A 20,732-nucleotide genomic window follows, 5' to 3' on the forward strand; every position below is an offset into this window, starting at 1 on the left:
TCAGACCTCAAAAGTTAAGTAGTTGACCCTGGTTAGTATTTGGATGAGAGACCACTAAAGACTGGGGTTGCTGTGCAGAGGCAGGCAATGGCAAACACCTCTGAATGACTCTTGACTTTAAAACTCTGAGGTGAAATTTCATGGGGTTGCTGTAAGTCGGCTGTGACTTGATGTTACTTTCTCCCAACATTTGGCTAAGACGCTCATGTCATCCTGTTAGAGTTTAGATGCTGTTTTCTCCTAAGGTTATTTAAACTGGTGCAGTTTTTTTCTGAAACAGTATTCTAAGTAATGCTTATATTGGTTGATTAATTATGTTTTAAGATAGATATTAGCAAGCCCTGACCTAGATGGCCCAGGCTAGCCCAGTATCATCAGATATTTGAAACTAAGCAGGGCTGGCCCTAGTTAGTACTGGGATGGGAGACCACCAACGATGCCCAGGGTTGCTGTGCAGGGGAAGGCAATGACAAGCCATCTCTGTTCATCTCTTGACTTGAAAACCCCATGAGGGCTGTGACTTGACAGCAGTTTACACACATTTAGGTTAGCCGCTTCGAGCACTTTTATTGGTGAGAGTAATGAACCAAAAAAACTCTTTAAGTGTTATTCGCACGTGTGGATTCATAAGACTCAATAAAAACTATCCTCTTAACCCTTCTTAGTAATTACAATTAGACAGATGTTAGATTCTTCTAAGCCATTGATTTCAATTGACAGTGTAATTCTGCTTTTAATAAAGCATTCTTTTTGAAAATCCACTTGACTTTTATATACAGTACTGCAAGATTTAATTGAGTGACTTGGTAGCATAATCCATTCTAGCAATAATTTAAAAAATAGTCCTTTGATTCATCCAGATTCCCAAACTATTGTAAAAGAAAATATCAGTGATGGACCATTTTTCTAAAAAGCAATGGCATTTTGGATAATTTATTATCATGCATGTTAAATGAAACAACATCCCCAAGGACACCAACAGTGAGACGGTAGTAGTATGCAAACATATTTTAATTTAATCAATCAATTAAAAACCAAATGATTAATTTAAATATTTAATTGGTTTGCACCTTTAGTTTTATATTACAAGAAAAGACAGCCGTTCTTCCTTCTTACCTGCCTTTCTCAAGTTTTTGTCCAGTTTTTTTGTCATATTCCATGTAGTAAGTAACTTAATGTTTCCATGTAATGACCAATTGCTATCAAAGCAGACGGGTTTTATAGAATAATAAGACCAGAATATGGGGATGCTTTTAGTGCAATATATGAGATCACATCAAAAGAGTACTGGAAGGAGGACTGGAACAGTTTCACGCCCCCCCCCCTCCCTGTTTTCCTGTAACAGCAGTGCCAAAGGTATATAATTACATAGAAGTATAACTTAAGAGGATTGGAAAGAAACATAAAATCAGAATGAAAGGCCTATTGGTATGACTGGATAACAGCCTTTTCCTGCATGCAGCCTTTTCCTGTATATTATTCTCGGCACTTACTACCTCAGGAAATACCTCAGTATGAGAATAGATGCAGAGGAGTTAGCCGTGTTAGTCTGTAGTAGCAAAATCAAAAAGAGTCCAGTAGCACCTTTAAGACTAACCAACTTTATTGTAGCATAAGCTTTCGAGAAACCAGTGGGAGAACACTTCAATCTACCAGGACATTCCCTCAAGGACTTAAAGGTCACTGTAGTTCAACAGAAACCTTTCAAAAACAAAATCCAATGGGAAGCTGCTGAATTGGAATTCATATGTAAATTTGACTCCGTCAGGCTGGGATTGAATAGAGACTATGAATGGTTATCCCATTATCAGAAGTAACTGACTTCCTTAACAGAAGCAAACTGATCTCCATATCAAAAGCTACTGTTTGCATCAACTCCTCCCTCCCCTCTCCACCTATATATCTGACCAATTTCTTCTTGCCCTCCATGCATCTGACGAAGAGATCTGTGATTCTCGAAAGCTTATGCTACAATAAAGTTGGTTAGTCTTAAAGGTGCTACGGGACTCTTTTTGAAATCAGTATGAGAATCTCTCCCTCCTCCCACCACAGTGAGATTCCAAGCTCAGGAGGACTAGTATTTTTTTAAGTAGCTTGTATAATCTGCTTCTGGAAAAGGATATTATAAAACATGGAAAGAAAAGGTAGTGGTAAGAAGTGAACTGTAAGAATACAGTTGTATTCTTATATAATAAACACAAAAGGAATTAGTGAACCGTAGCTATGACTAACTAGTGCAAGTAGGAAGCTTTCTAGACAAGCAAGTCATCATATGGTAAAACTGTTTATAGACTGTTCTATTTGAATGGTTCCTTTTTTGTGGCTTTAAAAAAAATCCCTGTACTGGAAAGCAAGTACCTGGGAAGACTGTTCTGACCAGACTTCTCCCTCCTGTTGTATTTGTGTTTTGTTAACTTCATTTATACTCTGCCTTTCTTGCCAGTGGGGACCCAAAATGGTTTACATAATTCTCTCTCTCTCTCCCATTTTATCCTCACAACAACTCTGTGAGGTAATTTAGGCTGTGAGTGTTGGTGACTGGCCCAAAGTCAGCCAGCAAGCTTCCATGGTAAAGTGGGGATTTAATTCTGGGTCGCCTGGATCCTAGTTTAATCCTCTAACTGCTACACCATATTGATTGTCAGCGTATAGGATCATGTAATATTTCACCTGTAGTCAGAAAACAAACTATCCAAGTTGTAGTTTTGTTCCATGAGGAGTGGTGTGGCTGGAGACTTTTAGGGAACTCAAACTACTCTAACTCTCAGTCAAGGTTTAGATATTGCACTTCTTTATAATGCAATTCAGTAGTTTGGGAGGGGATTGAATTGAGGCTATATTAAGTGAAAGTGTGGGTGCTAGGAAAGGTATGTGCCAAGACAGGGTACATTATCAGAAGCTTATAGAAAATCACAAAGCTATATAACAAGCTACCTGAAACGGGCAAAATCTCTGTTCTGTTCAGACTTGTTACCTTTATTACATTACCATTTTCCCTGCTGTGACGTGTGGTAACATGAGAGTGGATTCAGCATGACTGCATATGAATGTGCCAAGTTCTGCTGAAGATTACAAGACTGTTAAAATGTTTAGGAAGAGGACTGTACCATTGCAAGAAGTACATGGCAATTGTAAAGAAAACTTGCGTGGGATGTAGGTCTCTGGCATTCTGGTTGGGAGGTGCCGCCATAACATTTATTTATACAATGATGGTTAAAGAGCTAATACTTACCAATGTTAGTTTTAAATAGACTGTCCAGTGGACCTAACTGGTTGTTAGTTTATTTAAAATACTTGTATGCTACCTCTGCACAGGCATGTACTCACAGCAGTTTGTGTCATATGCAATTAAATTATAAAACTAACCTATAATCAATAAACAAAATCTAGAATAAGAAACTAACCAAATGAACTGTGACAACTAAAAACCGCAGTCATCTCTTTAAAAAACAAACAATTGAAACCATAGTACTACTGGAAAACAGCAACAGGAGGGGGAAACTACCATACCCAAAGCCATCCAAGGATGTTAACAAGGCAGGGGGAAGTGATGGACATTCCACATCTGGGGAGTGACCTCTGAGAAAGCCTTGACCTTCATGGCCGCCCACCTCACCTCTGAAGGTATGGTGGGCTGCTGAGATAACCACTCCTGTGTCTGGGCAGGATTATCTAAGGGCAGATCACACTTAAGTACATGAAGCAAAAACACAACACAGCAATCTACAGTTTTATGGGACACTTAGGCTGGCATCCTGTAGACACCTACTTGGAAGTAAGTCCTGCAGAATTCAGTTAGTCATTTCTATGTAAGTGTTCTGTAGGATTGCTCTGCAGTCTGCAAAAAGTCAGAACATTTTTCAGAATTAGCGTATTATAGTGTTAGGCTAGTATTTTGGACATCCTGGATCAAATCACCACTCTGCCATGAAACTTGCTGGGTGACCGTGGGCCAGTCACGCTCACTCTACCTCACAGGATGGTTGTGAAGATAAAATGGAGAAGGAAGGATGGGTTTAAAAAGTGCTAAGTAAATAGATCTGCATGTTAAATTCTCTGTAGCATAATTTCAGGAACTTTTTACTGGCAACTACGTCCTTATCAATATATCCAATTCTCAACATGGCTAAATCTGTGGATACTTAAAGCCAGAGACTGGAGCCATGAATAGAGGTCTTTCAACAAGCCTGAAAAATGCCCCAGGTTTTCAGAAAACTCTGAAATTAAAAAAAAGCAGGGGAAGTTTAAAAAACAACAACCAAAAACAGCATCTGTAGTTTAAGAAACAAGTGCTTTCAGTGACCCGCAACAGTACTGCCTGACTTCAAGCCTTGGTTTTGGACAGTAAAGGGCAGGGAGAGGGGGCAAGGCCTTTTCCTGGGCTATTTTGACCTTCCTTGACAAAGCCTTGGGAATGTATACCTTAAAAACACCTTTTTTGGGGGGAAGAGATCCCCCGATATCCTTTCAGGATTTGGGTTCAGTGTTTTTCTGGGATTCTGGAGTTATTTAGGTTCCATTATTTGGGGGGAGAGCAGTGGCAGCTGTTTTTCAACCAAATGACACCAAATTTTCAAAGGACCTAGTACTAGCTGCTTACTAATGCCTTCCCTCCAAATCAAGTGAAGTGTACCAAGGTGGCCCAGTGCTGCATGCCCCCAGTACAAGATGTTCCCAGCCATTCTGCTTGTCTCTATTGTGTCCTGGCAGGAAAAAAAAATTAAAAAGTCAATAGCCAAACACACAAGAGCAACCACTGGCTGGAAGTCTCCATTGCAAACTGAACACGCATAACAGAAGCAACAGAATAATGGGTATGAAAACATCACCAGAATTTTCTTCTGAATCTGCTGCAATAATTATATATTTAAACAACAGAAACACCCTGAAAATCCATAAAGTCATAAAACCAAACCAAGGAAAACCATTTTATAAAGAACCAGAAAGGGAAGGGGGGTTTGACTCCCCCTAGCAAAACAAAAACCCCAGAAAAAACTTGAAATAATATTTTGAAACAAATTCCAGCACACAAGAAGGTTTACCTAGGCGGGCAGTAGAAATCTAAAGCAGAGCAGCAGCAGCACACTCCAAAAATCCATTTCTGAAAAGGGATTCAAGCTGCTTTAATCCTTTTTTGTACATGCATAGAATGTTCCATGCGGAGCAGCAAAAAATGGAAGGGGGGGGGGAATAAATTCCCTGCCAGCACTGTTTTTGTGCAGGGGTGGGGGGAGACAGTTCAAGTGCTCCCTTTTAAAATCTGATTCTGTTGCCTGGGGCAGCTGCCTTCCTCTCCTACTCCCTCCCATTGCCAGGGGACCCTGAGAAATGGGAGAAACCCAGTACTGAGAGCCTTAAAATGGTGCCTCCAAATATTCCTGTACTATTTCTGGGACTTGGGGGGAATCAATATTCAGTATTCTGGAATCCTGAATACTTTTTTCCTTGATCAGAATTTACCCCAAAATACCAATAAGGTATTTAGAGAGTATATTTTTGGACCAGAAAAAAAATATAGCCCAAAATATCTGAGTACACGTCCCTACAAGGCCTGCCGGTGCTTTGATGCCCATTGTAAAGAAAATTGGATAGAAGTACATGAAGAAATGCAAAAGATATTAAAATTTTAAGTTTGTGATGATTCCCAAAAATACGTTACTAAATATTTTACCAAGTAATATTACAAAAATGCATAGTGCATGTAAGTATAAATGCATTTAAGTATATGGTGATGGTGGCAAAAGTAGTGTTTGCAGCAAAATGGAAGACAGAAAATGTCCAGATCTGATGGCATGGAAGAATAAGGTATATGAATGCAATACTAACATATATACAAATGAATGCAAAACTAACATATATACAAAAACCCAATTTCAGAATTTCAAGAAAAAAATAGAAAGTTTTTTTTAATTATCTAGTTGAAAATTAAGAATAATTAATAATAATTACTATTAGATGTGAAGACAGATAGAAAGCTATTTACATAGAAGTGAAAAATTAATATATATAAGCAAATTCTATATAGATATTTTATTTAATTGATGACAATATGATTTAAATGATAGTAGTATATTAATTGTGGGCTTTTTCCTTAAATAATTTAGATGACATGTTTCAGTTTTAATGTATGATTTAGATGATTATTGATGACTGTAGTAGTGGATCAATTGTGTAAAGGTATGACTTAGATGATTATATGATTGTAGCTTATGCCCAATGTGGTTGTTTATTAACTGAAATAAAAAAAAAATTAAAACCAACAACAAACAATAACAACAAAACCTATATGGCCCACTCTAATTGTAGAAGATTTTTAGTTTTAATTTTATGCTAGATTACTAGCAAAAAAGAAGCAAAAGACATAGTAGTATATGGATCAGTATCATGAAGAATAGAGAAACTTTGATCACTAAGCATAGATCTATTCTACTCTAACAATGGAGGTATTCATCATCTTCACTAAATAAAGGGCATTCAGGGATTAAATGAGCCAATATCTATCTTCCACATGTTACAAAAGCATGAACGTTCTGAAAAAGGAAGTTCTGCAAAATGACCTTTTAATTCAGGCGACAGTATAGCATTTAATTGAGCAGCCAAAAAAAATATTACAATATCTAGGGATAGTTAAAGAATTTAAATATGCAGGGAGGGCTACCTGGGGCTTTAATCCATAATAGGAAAGAGACCACAACCTTCTAATACACAGATTTGTACTTCTGAAATTAAGCTGCAATAACTGCTTTCTAATGCATGCCAATACTACTTTATCATAATAATATGAAAATCTAATAATCATATGAGTACTTAGTGGTCCGAAGTATTGCGTACCATCAAGCCTGTGTAGATTAGTACACTCAGACATGAAGGGAGAGGGTTATGTTAGGGCGTCCCTTTGATTCATTATTGTGAAGCACAGAAAATGGCTATTGTTACCTGTATCTATGTACCACTGACGAATGAGGGAAGAAATTGGGGCTAGCATCAAGATCAGCTCCTTAAGCCCAAGAGAGGGCATGCTACCAACTGGATAAGGATTGGTCCATCTGCTCCCACCAGAAATGGGAGATTGCAGGACAGGTCACCACAGTGCCTCAGAGGTCTCTTAAGTGGTTTTCCATTTACTGTGAGGATGGCATGGGGGGACAGCAGAATGCAACTTTCACATTCATTTAAGCCCTGGTGATGCAGTTATCATAAAGAAAGATGAGAGCCAAGCTTTACTTCCTCTCCCATCTGTTTTTCCACAGGAAATAGAAGAGCGTCACAGAGTCTTCTGAGATAGTCTCTTGGGTTAATTTCCTGCTGAAGGGAATTGTGCAACTATTAAATGCTTTTTTAAGCAGTGGACAGAGTTTAAGTGAATATGAAAGAGTTACATTCTACTTTCTTGTCCATAAAGGTTATGTGAATCCATGAAGAAGAGGGGACCATGCACTTACAGCTCCAAGAACAGAGTCTCTGTTCTTGTGCAACCCACCCCCAAGCCTAGTACTGTCCTTAGAAGAAATCTTTGGATTTAGCAGGAGAAAAATAACAGAACCATCAGTGGAAAATGAGTGCTAACTGGTCAACTCTTCAAAAGAAAACTGAATAGGTCATGCTTGGGGAACAATGAAGTCTAGTTATATGTGTGTATTAGTTTATTTATTAATAAACTACTTACTTACCTTAATAGTCTGCTTTCCTTGCTATCACTCAAAGACAGATTACAGAATAAAAACCATATGCAATGCAATAGGCATTTTTCATTTTTATTACCTGCTATAAGCTAATATTAAAGAAGGACATAGAACAGTACTGTTGTTGTTCTGTTGTTAAGCCAATGTGTTATTAGAGACCTTCAGATTCCTGTAGCAAACTAGAAATGTCATTGTGTATCTGAGCAACAGCTGGCTCACATGATCTGACGGTATTCTTCCTCACAGAATTAATGTGGTGACTTATTGGTGACTTGTTTCACATGATTGCTAATGCAGAAGTTTATCTTCCAAAAATGCTTAGTGTAGCAATCCTTGATATAAAAAACATGGGAGTCCAGAGTTTTGAATGCAAACAGGATTTCCGTAGCCTATCTCAAGAATTTTTGTAACATGTTTGAGCATATCTATAATTGGGATATATTGATGTGAGGAAAGAGACAGCATGTGTATAATTGGGATTAAGGAAAGGGTTTCTCATTAAAAACTGGCATACAGCCAAACATTTTAGCCTCAGATTTTATACTGAGAATGTTAAAGTTGTTGGATGGGTTCAGTAGCAAGACTGGCTTCGAGTTTTGTGGGAGTCCTGTGCAAGATGCCCTCCAGCGCCCTCTCCAACGTGCTCCCCCCTCTTTCCCAGTTGCCAGCATTGATGGGGCTTAAAAGAGCACGAGAGCTGTGTTGTGCTCCTTCCTCCAGCAGCAACCATGCTCAGAAGCAAATGGGAGATTTTTCTCACAGGGCCTATGACAGAGGCCTTTAGTGATCTCCCCTTGCCTGGTCAGAGAGGAGCAAATGTGGAATAGCAAAGTGCAGTGCCACACTCCACTGTTTCCAGGCACAACTTCCAACAGAAAATGGGGGACTGCTGGAGGGACTCTTGGGACATCTACGGGGGCCTTTGGAGGAGTCTCCCATTTATGGTGGGAGCAGATGGGTCAAGCATCTCTGGTTAATGGTGGGTCCCTTGCTGGGTGATGGACATTGACAGGTGCCTTGATGTCAACCCTGTTCAACTATCAGCAGCTTCTACATGAGCCACAGATGTGCCACCTGCATGATAGTGCTGTGGAGAGGTAAAGCTATGAGATATTTTAAAGCTAGGCTGTGGGATAAAAGCATGTTGTTCAGTCCATTCCTGGAGTGGTGTCTGAGTGTTTCCTCATGCTGGACAGATCACTCCGATTTCTGTTGCAAACTCCTCTCTTTAGAAAGTTACCCAGTTATTTATCTTCTGGGACCATGATAATGGGAAACTGATCAAAATGCCCTAGAGAAGTGGTTCTAAACCACTGTTCAACTACTGCCTACCAAGTAAGCAATATTGCCCCTCAAGCTACAAATAAAAACTAGGACACAAAAACAGCAGTCAAAAACAGTACTCTAGAAAAGACAACTTCATATTTATGATTTCTGCATCCAGTATACAGATGTCAGGCATAGATTCAATGAGACCGTTGTCCCTATTGGCCACCAGCCAACTCCTGTATGTTGTGTGTCCCTTTTTTAGGGCTGGGGTGCCCTTGGCAAATATCTTCTTGAGTTTCCTTTTGTTATCCTTGCAAGATGGGTCCAGCCTGGTCTCTTGCTGAGATTGGTCCTGTTCCAAGACAGATGAGTGTCTGCACTAGCACATGAAGTTTTATACTGATTCAAAAGGACATAAGATTTGACAGGTACTTTACCTCTGCGGATTGTAGCCAGGGTGTTTCTTCCATTTATCAGAATCATTCTATAAACCTGATATTGTGGGAGTCTGGAGATGCATAATGGTTTATTAGATTGAAAAGGGCCCTGGAGTAACCTTTTTCTGTTGTCACGGCTCAGACTAGTCTTAGATTGTACAGAACTAGCAAAGCAGTTTTTGCTGATACTATCAGTGTGGTCCAGCTAGTTTTCACTATTCTGTTCTGTACCCCATGTAAATATACACTGACAATTAGTTACAGCATGTTCAATGTGAAGATAAATTACTTTGTAAGATAATGTGTAATCTGTCTCCAAAATATTTGGTAAATTCATTCCTACGCATTGTGTGTGTTTGCTTGTGTTCTATAACGTTCATTATAGGATAGTGAGTGTCTGGAGGAAGCCTGTTTACAAGGTCAGTATGCCTGCTTGGTCGTCATGGCAAGATAGGTTTGTCTCATACAAACTGATAGCATACCATGTCCCATAAGCAAAGCCTCTTCTATAGCAGCTGTCAGAGATTCTTATGTTTGTAGGCTTTGGTTGACTGACTTGTATATAATAATAATAGTATGAAACAGGGAAGGAGCTGTATCCAGTGGTAATGTTCCATGGGCAAAATGCTTCTGCCAGTGGAAGTGGTGTGCAACTTCTCATGTATACGCTCACAGACTTCTTGGGGTCCCCTGAACCCAGGAGCAGCAGGTCAAGGGCACAGCGGACTGCAAGGGAAGAGGAGGTTCAATCCCATAAGCAAAGCTCCATTTGCTGTTTTCTGGATATGACCTATCTACATGTCTCTATCATGTTTTGAAGAATTTATCTTAATTCTTAACTTTACAGTATCAAGTTGCTTTTTGATGACCTCATAAAAATGAGCATTTGGAATCAAGAAATTGCTGTGTCTCAGCAAATAAAACAGCATTAAGGAAAATATCTCTGTCTTGCTTCATCATGAAGACTGATTTTGGCACTTTATGATGGCTGAGTGTTATGAAGAAACTTACAGAATTTTCTGATTTGTAAGAAAATTGACTGGCATTAATGATGATGTTGTTGTTGTTGTTGATGATGATGATATACTGCCCTTCCGGACAACTGAATGCCCACTCAGAGTAGTTTACAATGTTATTATTATCCCCACAACAAACAAACACCCTGTGAGATGGGTGGGACTGAGAGAGCTCCTAGAAGCTGTGACTGACCCAAGGTCACCCAGCTGGCTTCAAGTGGAGGAGTGGAGAATCAAACTCAGTTCTCCAGATTAGAGTCTCGCGCTCTTAACCACTACACCAAATGGTTATGATTTGGCCAGGATTGTAAACTAGGGCCACCAAGCCTGCAGTTGGAGTGGAGGGATCCCCTGTCCTGAGCTTCCTTTGCTTACTGCTGCTTACAGCAAGAGTAACATTTTTTAAAAACACAGTGGTGTCTGAAACATGATGATATCACTTCTGGGGAAAATCCAGAAGCAGCAGTAGTAGCTCTAAGAATTGCTGGAATATCCATCACTTCCAAGATATCCCTGGAATTGACCATCACACTCACGATTCTGCTCCCCACTCCCCGTATCCCCATCCCCAACCATTCTGCTGGTTGCGAGATTGGCCTGGCAACCTTACTGTCAACTTTGCTTTGGAAAATTCCCAGAGATTTGGGGGCAATGCCTGGGGAGGGTAGAGTTTGTTGAGGGAACTCAGCTGTGATGTGATACCATTGAGTTTGCTCTCCAAAGCGGCCATTTGCTCTAAGAGAACTGATCTCTGTAGTCTACAGATAAGTTATAATTCCAGGAGTAATGAGCAGCAGTGCATTTCTCTTTCAAAATTAAGTGAATGTGAACTTGTGTTCTGTAGGCCTTCAGCAGAGGATCATTATGATTCTGGTTTGGTACATGGAGAGCTTCACTCTGATGAAGAGATTATATCAAGAGATGTCAACAGTTCAGATGAAGATGATGATACCAATTCAGACTCCAGCAAAGGGGAACTCGATATACAAGAAAATAATCAGGTAGGGGTGTATTATTAATTTGCCAAGTTTTGAAAGGTTTAATTTTTTTCTAAGGTCAGGAATTTTTTCTTTAGTGAGTATGTTTTTCTGAGACTTTGTCATGAGCTCTGTTTGCTCTTGAGGCTAATAATGTCTTCTGTTTTCTACTTCGTAACATTTCCACTTAATTGGGAATTCCTGGATGTAAACACAGTCAGTTACTTGTGGTTGTATGTAAAGACCAGAGATATCCCTTATTTAAAAGGAAGCTCCTCCTTTCAGAATGTATCTGTTGTATAGAACACAAAATACATTTCCTGTGTATCTGTGGCCTTCATTATGAATTCCCTGTCAATGAGGAGTCTCACATTTTTGAAAGGTCCATTGGTCAGCCCTAATGTTTGTATACCAATAAATTAAACTAAAATACAGAATTAATCACTTAAAATTGGTCTGTCCTATTGTTAGCATGTGTACTCCTGAAAAATAGTGGATTTTAACCTGGAAGATGTGAATTCAAGTCCCAACTTAACCATGGGAAAGTACCTTATCAGATTTCCAGTCTGAATTATTTTCATTAACAATGACCATCCTCTGGGACTGAAAGCACTTTTGAGTTCTACTAGTCATCTTTACACATGTTTGATGTCCCTGTAACATATCTACTTGCAGATGTGTCTGTTCATTTAATACAGTGCACAGTTTACTTATATACTGGTAACAAAAAGCTCAGCATTATTATGGATCTGTGAGCCAACATAATCAGAGATGGGGCTAGGCCCTTGGTTTAACCAGTTATTTGTTTTCTTTTTTCCTTAGCCATTAAAAATTCATAGAGTGCAGTTCTGATCCTTATCAAGGGATTAGTGGTCATTCTGTTACAGTGGCATGGATCCAGTGCAGTCCAAAGAGTTCCACTTTCTCAGCTTCCCCCTCCCACAGCAATCCAAACTGCCCCCCCAACTCCTGCACCAGAAGGAAAAGAGGTCCCACCCACCCACACCCACCCTCACAGGATTTCAGTGGACATTTCAGGCTGCTATGGGAGCGGGGGAGACAAGAAAGCCATAATTTGTGAATGGGAATCCTTGCACCTGTAAAAACACTAGTCTGGAAGCAAGCCAATACTTCTACTAGTCTGCATCTTCGGAATGGCAGAGGTAACCTTGGAACTAATCTGATTGCAAGCCCTGGGGCTGCATTCTATGTGTAAGACCTATATCTTAAGAAGAATGTTAGTATTCTCGTGTTCTTTCATCATCCTGCCCCATCCTGATTTAAATCACTGAACGTTTATCCACTTGATGTTGGCTTTTAAAGTCTGTATTAAATTCAGATTTTATTTTAAAAGAGCTTATTTTTTAAAAAATATACTTGCTACAGTTTAAATGTTTTGCCCCACGTCCTGCCTCCCCTGCTGAGTTGTACTGTCTTAGCTCCTGCTTTAACATTTCTTACTATTTTTTGCATTTTTTCTCTTGACCCATTCTTGCCTACTTGTATCTTGATTCTCGTCCTGTAAAGGCTTCATATATTATATAAATATCCCACAATACTAAATGAGTTTATTTAAAACATTTATATGCCATCTCTTTGGAAACCTGCTCAAGGTGGCTCACAAAATTGAAAAAAAGGTAAAGTCACAAGAACATAAACATCGAAATCAAAACATTAAAAATCCAGATTGTAAAACAGCAGCCTAAAAAATAATCTTAGCAGCCTAAAAAATAGTCTAGCAGCCTAAAAAATAATCTTAACAATCCTTAGGATGGAAATAGATTGTAAAAAACAATATGGAAGATTGACCCCTAGTTAACTGCCTGGGTAAAAAGAAATGTTTTAGCCTGGTGCCTAAAAGAGAATAGGATAGGTGCTGGGAGAGCCTCAAGGGAGAGGGCATTCTACAGGTGAGGTGCACCACCGCTGAAAAGGCCCTTTCTCTGGTCACCAACCCACCTCTTCTTTGAAGATAGTGGCCCTTTCCTTGACAGGTGCCTATTTCATTTGAAAATTAATCAACTGTGTTTAAAGTTATCTTCCACTCATAGAAAGAGTCCTTCCTTAAATCAAAGATTCCTCCATAAGTTGGTTATCTTTTGTACCTAGCCTATATTTTCTATGATCAGAAGTTTCTTTCTTTTTAGTTTCTGTAAAGCATCCCCAGAAAGCAAAAGTGGTCAATTTCCCCACAAGGCCTCATCTATTCAACTACATGAATTCATGGGGAAAGTCTTTTGTTCCTCTTGTTCAGCTAGCCCTTGCTGCAGTTGGAATCCAAGGCGAGTGGATCAAATATACTAACAATCTGCTCCTTCCTAAACATTTACAAAAAGCCATCTGCCGCTGCGGAGGAAATCAAAACCATGTATAGATGGTTAACTATTTGGATTTGGAATTTTTTTGCCCCCCTTTTTGGTTTAACAAACATCTTGGAGATTGGTTTGGTTTTACAAACATCTTCTGATGCTTCAGTTTATAGTAAGGGTTTATTTCTGTTTGTTAAAGGGGAGGATACAAGATTTCCTTTTGCCTGTTGAAAAGCAAAAAAATGCAATAAAATAATTTGAAGATTTGTATCCTCGCATGTCCTGTCTGATAAAGCTGCCTTTGAAAGAGTCAGCAGTGTTTGTCGTCTTCCAATCAGCTTTTAGAAACCAAAAAAGGAATGTCTGTGTTCTCCTTATTGAGCCATAATTGGAGAACCAACATATAACATTATCCTAACTCCACTTCTTTCAACAGATGACAGATGCCATTTTTAAGGCAGGCTCCACTGCTTTCCCAAGGAGGTAGAAATGGAGGCAACTGGCAATTAACACAACATTAGCATTTAAATGGAACTTTGCCTAATTATAGTCTAAGCATGAGCCGGCTTGCTTTTTCAACCCTTGAATACAAATGGATGTTAGAAGTGTATGAAATAGTATTGTAGTAGAGTTTATGAATAAGATTTCAAAACTATTTTTTAAAATGATCTCTTGTCTGTGTTTCATTCTATGAAGTTTATAATTTTGTTTGCAGGTTAAAGCAGCTGGGAAAAAAACAAAGGTTCACCATATTGCTAAAGAAATCATGAGCTCAGAGAAAGTGTAAGTATCCATTCTGAATTAATTCATCTATGCATGTATTTCTTATTACATTTGAAAAAACATCTGTTTACTCTTTTTTTTATAACAGGTTTGTAGATGTGCTGAAGCTCCTGCATATTGTAAGTATTCTGTTCATATGCTTGGTTTGAGAATTTCTTACAGAAGTTGTATTAAATCAAGTTGTTAATGTCTTCTAGGGGTGTGCACCCCCCCCCAAAAAAAAGATCTGAATTATCTGGGTCTGGGTTTCAGGAATTTAAAAAAGTGATATTCCTTGAAATCAGAGTCAGATTCTCTGATCTGGGTTAGAGAATCCCAAATTTAAAATGTCATGGGGACTGGGGAGGTATTTTTAAAGCAAACTCCACTAAAAATGCACAGGGAACCTACTCCTGACTGTCCATTAAAGAACCCCCAAATTTCAGGAGTATTGGACTCCAGGGTTTAATTCTATGGGCCCTTGAACCAGCTGTCCCTGGCCATTCCATTGTTTTCAATGGAGGAAACATTTCCAAGGCTTTTAAACTCTGCAGCTTGTCCCCCACACTTGTCTCTGGTTTGACATTAACTCCCTTGCAAGCTTCACCAACAAAACCCAACAGAAACAAACTATAGCAAGGGGACCAATGTCAGATGTGAGAATCCCCAATGTCAAATCAAAGAATCCCAAGAATCCTTTTACTGAAGCAAGGGGAGAGGGAAGCTTTTTGAGCCATGGAGTTTAAAAGGCAGCTAATGGTGGAAGCAGCTTGAAGGGTTCTTTTGGAGCTCAGGCAGGAGGAGGGGCAGAATGGGATGGGAATCCACTCTCCCTGCTGCCTCCTCTCTAGCCCTACCAGCCTCATGTCACTCATGCCCTACCAGCCTTATGCCAGGCCTCTTGCAGTGGCCTGGAGCTTGGATTCAATCCAAGGAACTTGGCTCCATTTGCGCCACTGCCTTCTTGCTCTGAGCTGCTCAGCAATGCTGCAGCTGCCTGCAGTTGGCTGCCTATGGCTGAATAATTCAGCCCAGAAGTCTTGCTATCCAGATCAGATCCAGGGTTTGTCATGGGGAACTGGCATAGCTTGATTATGCTGGAATCGCATAAATCCAGCTTTTTTTGCCAGTTCCTGGCTCTGTATTGCACACCCCAAGTGTTTTCTTCTAAAATAAGCTTAATAACCTAATTAAAGGTTAAAAGGTAAAGGTGCAAACACCGAGTCATTACTGACCTATGGGGGGACGTTGCATCACAACGTTTTCTTGGCACTTTTTACAGGGTGGTTTGCCATTGCCTTCCCCAGTCATCTACACTTTACCCCCGGGAAACTGGGTACTCATTTTACTGACCTCGGAAGGATGGAAGGCTGAGTCAACCTTGAGATGGCTACCTGCCAGGATGGCTTCTGCCAGGATCAAACTCAGGTTGTGAGCAGAGCTTGGGCTGCAGTACTGCAGCTTACCACTCTGCGCCATGGGTCTCTTAATAACCTTAATTAACTTAATAACCTAATTAAGCAGCAATAAAATGCTCCAAACTTCTGAACTTTTGATGATAATGTACAGTGCGAGTGATGTTTGAGGCTATATTCTTGCTGAAATGGAAGGGAAAATTGACTTGGTTCAGTGGAAGCTTCAGACTAGATATACTGAGCTTTCTTATGTAGGCCTGGATCAGTATCAATAGAGAGAGAAACACTGAAATTAAGCACTAGACTGCGCATTAGGAATTCATGTACTTTCCCAGATAAGTCAGAATGCAGTAGAGCAGGAGAGTGTCCTTTTGTGGTTTGTTTTTCATCCATTTCTTCACTGTGTACACAGGTGAAACTTCACAAACTAAGAAAATAGAAGTCTGGTATAACACATGTAATTGGTTTGTGGCTGTCACCATCAATGTCCTGTTGTGCTGGGAAAGAAAATAATGTGCACTCTCAGCTTTATATGACTGAAATGTTGCTCGGTGACATACTTTTAAGTAACTGAGGTGGACAAGAACACCATCGCCTTTTAGAAACTGTTCTGTGAGGTACCGAAAGAAATTGCTGTACACAAATGAGAGTTGTTACAGCTTCAAGCTGGTGACATTTTCACTCTTGTTACATGCTTTACCTTTGCTTAGAATGTGAAGGCTTATATTTGTGTACTTTGAAAAGCATCCAAGTAAGGGAAAACGATACTCAAATTATTTGGGTGTGCTCCTATTTAGCTGGGCTTTAACGGAACACAGTTTTTTCTGGTTTTGTTTCCAAGTATTACAAAAAGTATGTGAGTTTGACTTACTGGACAGCCAAGTTTGAATCTGACCAGGTTTTGCCATTTCTTTGGCAACCAAAGTTCAAAGGCTAAGGATTGCTTTTTAGACGAGGGCTTCACAGTTTCACTGTGTGTATTTCTAAAGTTTGACCATGTGCAATTTTACGAATATAAATCAAAACAAAGATTCCAAAGTTCATATTCTCATATGAAATTAAAAGGCAGCTTTAGGAATTGTGGAGAGGGTGGTGTGGCTGGGTGGGTGGCTTCTTGGATAACCCCAGTTTTATTGGTCTTGAAAGTAATGTGAATAAGAGAAGTCACTAACTAGGCTACCATTGTAAACTACAAAGGTCAGAACACTGTATTCCCCCCACTCCTAAGAGGCTATTAACAGCCCTGGGTTCACGATTAGAGATGGGCACGATCCAAAAAAAATTACCGATCCAGCTGATCGTGGATCGGCACTGGTGACGATCCCAACTAAACGATCCACACCGATCATCTCCCGTTCCCGATCCATGGATCGTGGAGGCCAAAGCGGGGCGTGCTGCTATTCCCAGCTATGTGGGAAGGTGGGTGTTGGCGGTGGCCACCGGGCACGGCGGGCACGGGGAGACGGTGATGAGCTGCCTCCCCTCAGGGGGCAGGGGGTCTGTCCGCTCGCTGGTGGCACCCCTCATGTGCTCGCCCGCCAGGCCAAAAAGGAGCGTGCTGGCGAAAAAAGAACGGTGGGTGATACCAGCAGCATCTGTGTTTGTGTTTGGTCGACTGTGTTTGGCTGTCAGAGCTTCCTGTCAGGGTTTGCAGGGATGAGATTGGAGTGCCCATGGCTACAGAACACCCCCTTCCCCCTCCCTCCCCTGGGTGTCTTCTCCCAACTGGTGACTGCTTTGCTGCTCCGTGGTTGGAAGGAAGCCCTGCTGATCAAGGAAAGCTGGGCTTCCATTCGGGTTTCCAGGGTGACAGAAGGAGGGGGAACACAGCTCAGGCATTCCCCTGGCTCCGTTGCCCTGGGAATAGATTACTGGCGCCTGAGTGTCTGGCTTCCCGATCCAAGCACGATCCAGCCCCGATCCAGCCCCCTCCCGATTGCTGGATCGTTGGCCGTGGCCGATCACGATCCGCTGAGTCACGATTGCGCGATCGCCATTATCGTGGGTTTTTTTGGATCGTAATGTGGATCGTGCCCATCTCTATTCACGATACCTGTTTTCAACTTCATAGACTTTTTTTGTTCCATACACTTTTCCTAACATTTTTCCCATTCACTGTCTTCTTTGTCTCCCTTGTTACCCATCTAACACTACTGCCTTACTGGCAGAAATTGCAAAATGTGCAGCATTTTACAACATGTACATGTGAATGGGTGAAACAGGTCTTTTAGCCTAAGTTAGCTATAGACCTGTTACTTCAGAACTTTGTCATAGACTGAAATGTCTTCTCTGGGATAAATGGACTCTAGGTCAACCTGGTTACTGATTACAGTGGTTGATTCCTCTAAAATTACAAGGCTTCTTCTGACTGAGGGCAGAAGGACTTTTAAATGATGGGTAAAGGTATGGGTAGGTGGAAGATGTCAGGTATTTGTATATATAAGCAAACTTCCTTTGATAAATAGTACTTTTAAAGACAAAAAAAGGCTGTATTTTACCAAAACAGTTCTAATGTATTTTAAGAGATACAGAATTGTTTTTTCAATAGGCAGTACCTGAAACTGTACATTGATAGTTTGTAATTCAAGAATGAGGCACCTGGACACCATTAAAATTTATTAGAGTGATTAAGCCTTTCCTAGGAATTACCTGAAAGCCATATGTACATATTAGAATTTGATGTGACTAAGCTGTGACTACTAGAGATCAACAGCTTATCACTCAAGCAAGAAAGTAATTAACTTCTTTTGAAGTAATTGCCTGTGATAGGTATTTTTATTAAGTATAAGGCTGCTAATGATAGGATGTTTTGGAGGACATTAATTGATAGGGTCGCTATAAGTTGGAAGCAACTTGACAGAACACAACACACACACACACACACACACACACAGAGCAATTAAAAGTGCTTTTTAATGCTGATACAAGTTGCATCCAGAATTTCCTCTTACCCAGCTAAGCAACTTACATTGTATGTGTGTGCATGCATGCTTGAGTGTGTGTGCATGCAGGCCTGTGTGCACTTGTTGATTAGGATTCCCAACTGATTTGGAGAAAAAATGACCTGTCCTTTTAATAGAGGATTAGTGTGTAGAAATGATATCAAAAAGAGTCCAGTAGCACCTTTAAGATTAACCAAATTTATTGTAGCATAAGCTTTCGAGAATCACAGTTCTCTTCGTCAGATGCATCTGTGTGAAGGCAGAGAACTGTGATTCTCGAAAGCTTATGCTACAATAAAGTTGGTTAGTCTTAAAGGTGCTACTGGACTCTTTTTGATTTTGCTACTACAGACTAACACGGCTAACTCCTCTGCATCTGTGTAGAAATGGGCAGCTGAAGCTCTTTCAAAGAGAGAAGGCACTCTAGATATGTAATAATTTTTAAAAAAACAGTGCAACATTTTCTAGGACTCTTTGTCTTTGAGCCTCTAGCACATCTTATCAGTGTGAGAGTCCACTTATTATCAAAAACCTCTGTGGTTACAAGTTGTCCACTCTTGAGTGCAGCTTATCACATAAATTCTGTGTCCCACCTACTTGTATTATAAATTGATTTTACTCTGAGGAAAAGCCCATGTTGTATGGCTTACTAACCTTGGAGTATTCAATTAGTTGATCTACACTTGTTCAGACGGAACTTCTGCTGTTTCACATGGTATGCAGCAACTGCCTGTTTTTGTTTTCTTTGTGGGGAGGGAGGTGTTTCTGGCAGGGAAGAAAAGAAAGAGTTGTAAGGTTTAAGCCAAAGAGAGCTCTCCATTTTTAGTTTTTAACTGCTGTGTACTCATGAATAAGTATATTCAGAATTGGGGCAGAAATCCTGATTTGGCTTGTGCAAGTTAAGTGTGCACAAATTCCCAGCATAGTTCTTCTGTTCAAATTGTTGTATTTTGCCTAAAGTGCCTCTGTAGAACCGCTATGTTCCATCTGGGCTCTATTAACTATAGTCATTCCTTGACTTTAGTTCTGGGTGTGTGAAGGCAGTGTTTTAAGGTCACAAAACCCCAGGATATAAAGATGGTAGTTAAGCTTTGTGTTACCAGTTGTTTCAAAAAGTATAAAATAGCATTTCCATATGAATGACACCATCTGTATTCACTGAAATCCAGCACAGCAAGTCTCCAGTGTCAAAAACCACCTCCTTAAGTCACACAATCTTGAAAGAGGTACATGAAAATAAGAAAGCATGGACTGAAATGTGCTTTCCCTGCCCCGGTGGCAAGGGGGTGAAGGTGAATGGGGTTAGCATATGAACCCCTATTGCAGTAGAGCAGTGCAAGCATTAACAGAACTGTGTCTCAGTTGTATCTACACAGTTGTATGACACAGCTTTACAACATTTTCGGCTAACGCGAAAACAGCTTATTTGCCTTAATGAATGTATGTAAGGAACAGGGGTTGTGTTGCAATAAAGGCCTTTTCTTAAGTGCAAAGGGAATGCCACCTTTTCTGATCTGGTGTACAGAGATGTTCTCCCTCTTTCCAGCCCTAGGACTGTGTGAACAAAAAAGGGGAAGAGGAGTATTAATGCATCAGTACTTTCTTTTCGCTGGATTTTAATTTGCATAGGAATTTATTTATTTATAGCCTATCTTTCCTACTGAGAATCAAGGATAAAGCAGTGCAATCAGGCAGCATAAACAACTAATAAGCAATGTAATAGGACTAGGATTACAGAATTAGAGAACAGTGTGGCCAACGAACTATTATGGCAAGGGTGTATTAGTATAAACAATACAGAAAGTGGATTACAAGACAATGCAGTAAAAGCAAGGTGATGCCTACTATAATAAGGCTACAATTCTTTTCCATTGTAAAGGTACCCTCCTTCGACAATATATCATACCCTTCTGAGTTGTTTTA

At 40.1% G+C, this 20,732-nt stretch overlaps 1 protein-coding gene across 2 annotated transcripts in view; it reads left to right on the plus strand.

The window, feature by feature from the left end:
- FGD6 (FYVE, RhoGEF and PH domain containing 6) overlaps positions 1-20,732 on the plus strand; it is a 71,845-nt gene that overhangs the window by 23,347 nt on the left and 27,766 nt on the right. For both annotated transcript variants that reach the window (XM_054988221.1, XM_054988222.1), the window contains exons 3-5: positions 11,249-11,405; positions 14,406-14,473; positions 14,562-14,592. In XM_054988221.1, the coding sequence (XP_054844196.1) occupies positions 11,249-11,405; positions 14,406-14,473; positions 14,562-14,592 (256 nt within the window). The remainder of the gene's footprint in view (positions 1-11,248; positions 11,406-14,405; positions 14,474-14,561; positions 14,593-20,732) is intronic.

The sequence above is a fragment of the Eublepharis macularius genome, chromosome 9, assembly GCF_028583425.1.
Source record: "Eublepharis macularius isolate TG4126 chromosome 9, MPM_Emac_v1.0, whole genome shotgun sequence".
Lineage (NCBI taxonomy): Eukaryota > Metazoa > Chordata > Lepidosauria > Squamata > Eublepharidae > Eublepharis > Eublepharis macularius.